This window comes from Daktulosphaira vitifoliae, unplaced genomic scaffold, assembly GCF_025091365.1.
Source record: "Daktulosphaira vitifoliae isolate Bord-2020 unplaced genomic scaffold, ASM2509136v1 Scaffold_7, whole genome shotgun sequence".
Classification (NCBI taxonomy): domain Eukaryota; kingdom Metazoa; phylum Arthropoda; class Insecta; order Hemiptera; family Phylloxeridae; genus Daktulosphaira; species Daktulosphaira vitifoliae.
In genome coordinates this window covers 4,677-10,136 of record NW_026099578.1, presented here as the reverse complement: position 1 = coordinate 10,136, position 5,460 = coordinate 4,677, and the positions used below count along the sequence as shown (strand labels likewise).

General features: G+C 34.7%; 1 protein-coding gene across 1 annotated transcript; it reads right to left on the bottom strand.

Annotated features, from left to right (window-relative positions):
- Window positions 1–2,002: 2,002 nt before the first annotated feature.
- Window positions 2,003–3,246, bottom strand: LOC126908777 (uncharacterized). Its single transcript, XM_050691047.1, has one exon. It carries the CDS (start codon window positions 2,783–2,785, stop codon window positions 2,003–2,005), a length of 783 nt encoding a protein of 260 aa, XP_050547004.1. The 5' UTR covers window positions 2,786–3,246.
- Between the last annotated feature and the right edge of the window lie 2,214 nt (window positions 3,247–5,460).

Here is a 5,460-nt window from a genome sequence, read left to right as displayed (position 1 = left end):
AAAAAAAAAAAAAATAAAAAAATAAACACATCATGGTAAAATTAATACCTTCTCAGCTTCGCATCGAAGCTAATACTAAATTGGTTAATTTCAATACAAATAGCTACCATAGAACCGAGAAAAAAAATTTTATATAAATATTTCCGTTTATTTAAAATTAAATAATTTACCAAAAAATATATTTAAAAATACATATGTTAAAAAACATACTTAAAAGATTGTGTTAAAATACAGACACATATGTCATCATTTATTATAGTCAGAGTCTCTTTATTAAGTTTTTTTTAAAAATTTTAATTATTTTTATAAATACAGATAGCATTTTCTATAAACATTGCATTACTAACTTATCATTAAAATTTGATAAAATAAACGTTTAGTTACTTTTCGCAAGATACTATGAAACACTATTGAAATATTTTTCACGTTGTTTAAAAATAACATGATTACCATATTAATATACTTAATCCAGTATTATTATACTTTAAGAGGGAAATAACCAGTGTGGAATTTTAACCATAAATTCTAGATTTATATTTTACCAACTGAATTCATTCGGCATATGACGGCAGAAAGTTACAATTCAACAAGTTTATTAATGATTTGAACTAAAAATAGTTCATGCATTTGCTAAAGATATTATAATTTGATATAGTTGTTCTGTCAATAGTTTCTCCACTTAGTACAAGCCATAAGGATTCAAAATTTCGTTATGGTGTAGACAGTTATAGACAGTGACAGATTTTTAGAAAAAAATTTTAAAAAAGAATTTTGATCGCCTCTTTACATTGATATGCAGAGTGAGTTTTTTAACTTAACCCATGATACGTTTCCGCGTCACATCGTATTACATAGAGCCCCGCGACCTCTGCCTCTTTATCAGCCATCGTCTTACTATATGATATGGTAGTTTGACTGACCAACACCGCGTCACATTCGACTCGGTGTAAAGCCCGCCGCAAATATACGTTGAGTCTTTTTCATGTCATCGAAGTGATGGTGTGGAGAATGGACGCCATCAGCTTCGGACGTATCTAATGACTGGATACGACGAACTACACCAGCACACCGTCGCCATCAACGGTGCTTTCTTTTGACGTTCGATAACCATGACGGACACTGCGTTATCGACATCAGCGAAAAAATGAACACTTTTATTAGAAAGTGGAGGAATATTAAGCAAATCATTATACGTTTCGGTATGGATATATTTGTACCAGATACTGTCGTAGTCGTATCGCACTTCCGGTGTTATAGCTGTATGGCACTCGCGGCACTTCCTTTTCACGTCCGCGTGTCACACCATGCGGGGTGGCTAACGGGCAATGTGAACCAATCACGCTGACGCCGACTTTACGATCTCTCGTTCTGGTTGATATTTTTGTCACGAAGATCTCAACTTACATATTGAACTTGAAATCAACACTTGTGAACTTTGTATTGTAATAAAAATAAAAATAAGAGGGGAGGCGATAAGATAGAGATAGTAGGAAAGGGATTATAAGTTATTTGAATTGTATTAGATTCATTCATATCATCTTAATCCTACCTCTTATCCACTCTGTCCTATTTCTTAATATTACATGAATATAGTGCATGTCTTAAGACTACACTTACCTTGATGTCCAAATGGATTCGTAGATAGATGGTGAATTGTGATGTTCCTTGTTGATGTCGATATTTTAAGTTAATTTAAATAAATAAAAATACAGATATGAGGGGCAACATACTGAGTTTATTTCTATAACTTGTATTAATTATTTTGACAAATATATATAAGTCTTATAATTAAAATTAACAAAAGTAACGTGAATTTTACATTATTAACTTTTAATATGAAAGTGTAAGATTATGGGGGAATAATAAGTGAAAATGAAAGTGAGAGTATGCGAGAGAGATAAAATGGAAAGAGAGTGTCTGTGCTAATTTTACTAGCCCTTTTATATTAAATTAGTTGGTAAGGTAATGAAGGGAGGCTAGTTNAAATAAATAACTATAAGAACTAAGATGACAGCAAAGGCACCAATTTCACCACTGGGCGATTTATCCATCCATTGATGGTTTTCAACTGGACGACCCGCACCACACCATCATCACCGGGAAATACCCTTTCAACGCGACCGAGATGCCATCTTAACGGAGGTGCATGATCTTCCTTAATGATCACTAAATCACCGACCTTCAAATTTCGATCCCCTCTAGTCCATCGGCTCCGAATTTGAAGACAATTCAAATACTCAACGGTCCATCTTTTCCAAAATGCTTGATGGCATTGCTTGAGCAACTTCCATCGTTGAGTGATCGTGCGTTGAGTTTCAGGGACTAACTCCTCTGGTGGAGCTAAAAGTGGTTGACCTATGAGAAAATGACCAGGAGTTAAACACGTTGTGTCGTTTGGGTCATCACTCATTGGGGTCAGCGGTCTCGAGTTTAACACAGCCTCAACGCGGGTAATAATAGTGACGAACTCTTCCAGAGTGAACAAGTGCGATCCCATAGTCCGATATAGAAGTGCCTTCATAGATTTCACCGCGGCTTCCCAAAGGCCTCCAAAGTGAGGGGCACTTGGGGGATTAAAGTTCCACATACAAGGTATGGCAGCACTCCAATTATTACGAATGTCGGAGTTGTTTACAAACTGGCGCAACATTCTATCTGCTCCAACAAAATTGGTTCCGCAGTCCGAATAGATTTGTGATGGTAGTCCCCTTCTACTAACGAAACGGTCTAATGTCGCTAAGAATGCGGGGGTGAATAGATCCGACACTACTTCCAAATGGACCATTTCTTCAACTCTAAACCACTCTTTGCCAACACATGAACTAAGGCGTCACGTAGACGTTTAGCTTCTTCCAAGGTTTGAGCTCCTGTACAGATGTCATCCATATAAGTGGAGCTTTGCAAAGCTCTACTTATATCAGGCTCTTCATCCTGTACCTCCATCGCTATCTCCTTGAGAACTCTTAAAGCTAAATAAGGGGCGCAGTTTAATCCATAAGTGACAGTATTTAATTCATATTCTTTTAATTCTTCCTTAGGGGAAGAACGCCACAAAATATGTTGTAGAGGCCGATATTTTTTATGGATCCAGAACTGTCTGTACATTTTACAAATGTCGGCCGTAAAAACAACTCGATAAGAACGGAACCCGATCAACACGTCTACTACATCTTGCTGGAGCTTTGGTCCTGGATACAGAAGATCATTGAGTGATTTACCGGATACACCACGAGCCGACCCATCGAATACGACACGCAATTTCAACNGTGGGTGGGTAGGTGAAGGGGTGAGGCGGGGGGGGCCTAGAATCCCCTAAATTACCCTACTTATGTAGTCTAAAATTATATTTAGTTCTAAGATATATTTTAAAAGAAATCTTAATTTAAAAATGGTTTTGATTAAATAATACTTAAGGAGAGTGTATATTTTTTTATACGTGACAAAGTCTAACTAATCACCATACTTAAACTAGTGTTTCGTGTCAATTGAAATATTTTAATCAGAAATATTTGAGGAACTGTATTTAGTTGAGCTATTGTATAGATTTAAGAAATTGTTATACCCGGAGTTATCTCNTCCGCCCGGTCCACTTCATTTTGAAAAATATCTTCACAGTGTCCTTCATCTGTAAATTGCATTGGAGCCTCCTCCGGTTCCTCTATTGCCCAGAACCTTCCCATAAATTGCTCCAAGGATACATGAAAGCAAGATACCATTGAAAGCTGTTGGTCTGCTGGTGTAATTGTAGAGCGATCTTCTCCTATAAGAACCCAACCAAACACCGAGCCGAATGCTGTTGGCATCCTTTCGTTAACCACAACACGTTTACCATCCATGACTGCAGGGAATAAATCTGCTCCGATTAACATATCCACGGGACCGGGCTTATAAAACTGAGGATCGGCTAATGCTAAATGCNTAGTCTATGGAAGTTTCTAGTGTTTTACTGCAGTTCCATACAATAACTACAGGCCAAGAATTATTTAAATTAGATGTGTAAGCCATGACTGTTGGTTGATTTAATGTGTTATATTTAGTTTTTATATTTCTTTTTAATTGCTGAATTATGTGGTGTGGTCTCGATATATTTTCTCGAATTTTTTTTATGCATAAATGTAATCTGTTATGTTTTAGTGAATTTATTTGTAATGTTAAAAGCTGCGGTTTACCTTTCAATTTGTAAATATTACATGGTCCTTGGAATATATTAGTTATTGCTCCTCCGATGAGCACTTTTCCAAGTTCGTGTAAGTTAACCATAGTTAGGTCAATTAAAAAAAATTCGTATGATAAAGAGGTAGCCATTATGAATTGGGGTGATAATTTTAATTAGAATAGAAATGAATAAGAGTAATAGAAAAAAAATTGCACGAAACAAAGAGAAGAATAGAACTGGTTAGTATATTTATGTATTAATAGNGAAGGTAGTTCTGTAGCAAGCCGATGCAGCAGCGAATGATGACGAAAAGAACATTTATTACATTTAGCAGCTTTACATTTCAAGGCTAAATATTGACTAGAAAGACAGATAAAACANAAAAAAATGATTAGAATTATCTAATTATAAGAAAGTTTTACCTGTATCGTATTGTGATGTGTCTTTCTAGAGCTAGTGTTCGCTTTGATGGTGTCTATAAGACTAAGGATTCAATATGTATTGGAAAATTGGGCAGCTAGTGTTTTTTTATATATGGCTCCCCCTTTTGTATAGATTTAGGTTGTGTAAATATCGAGAAGGATTTTTTTNGTTTGGCGAGCAATAAGAGCAGTTTTGGATGTGAATGATTGCTTATTGTAATTAAATTTGCCATATTTGTATTTATTGTCCGTATTTTTATTATCTGCTGTTTGAATTCCCACGTTTTCCAGGATTCTTGCTCGTTCCTTCACAAATGTAATTAAGTCCTCGACCGATGGATNAGCCTATTTAATATACATGTTGTTATTCTTACATTGTTTTTTGGGTTGTGAATTTTTCCTAAATGTGTATTAGCGCATAACAAGTTGTGTGTTAGATGTAATGTTAATTTTTTTTGTTTATTAAAAACATCAGATATTTCAGTAATTGCTACCAACGTGGTTTTATCTAGAGAGAATATTTCTAATATTCGGTAAAAATTTCCGTCATTAAAGGAGTCTACACATTTGAGATTTAAGATAAGTTTCTTTGGGGCTAATATTTGAAGAGTATAATATTTTGCTTCAGTGCAGTCCCAAAGTATAATTGCTTGTGTAGTTTTCGGAACATTAATATGTTTCAATATAGAAGATTTATTTATTCATTGATGCTTTATATTTATATTGTTTTGTAATTGTTTAATAATGGCACCTTTTGATGAATTATTGTTTGGAATAGTTTCTACGATTTTCTTTTAGCTTCGATGCGAAGCTGAGAAGGTATTGGTTTTACTAAGATGTGTGTTTTTTTTTTTTTTTTTTTTTTTTTTTTTTTTTTTTTTT

Excerpts from the sequence above, each read along its gene's own strand:
- LOC126908777 (XM_050691047.1), bottom strand. The coding sequence starts at position 2,785 with ATGGTCCATTTGGAAGTAGTGTCGGATCTATTCACCCCCGCATTCTTA.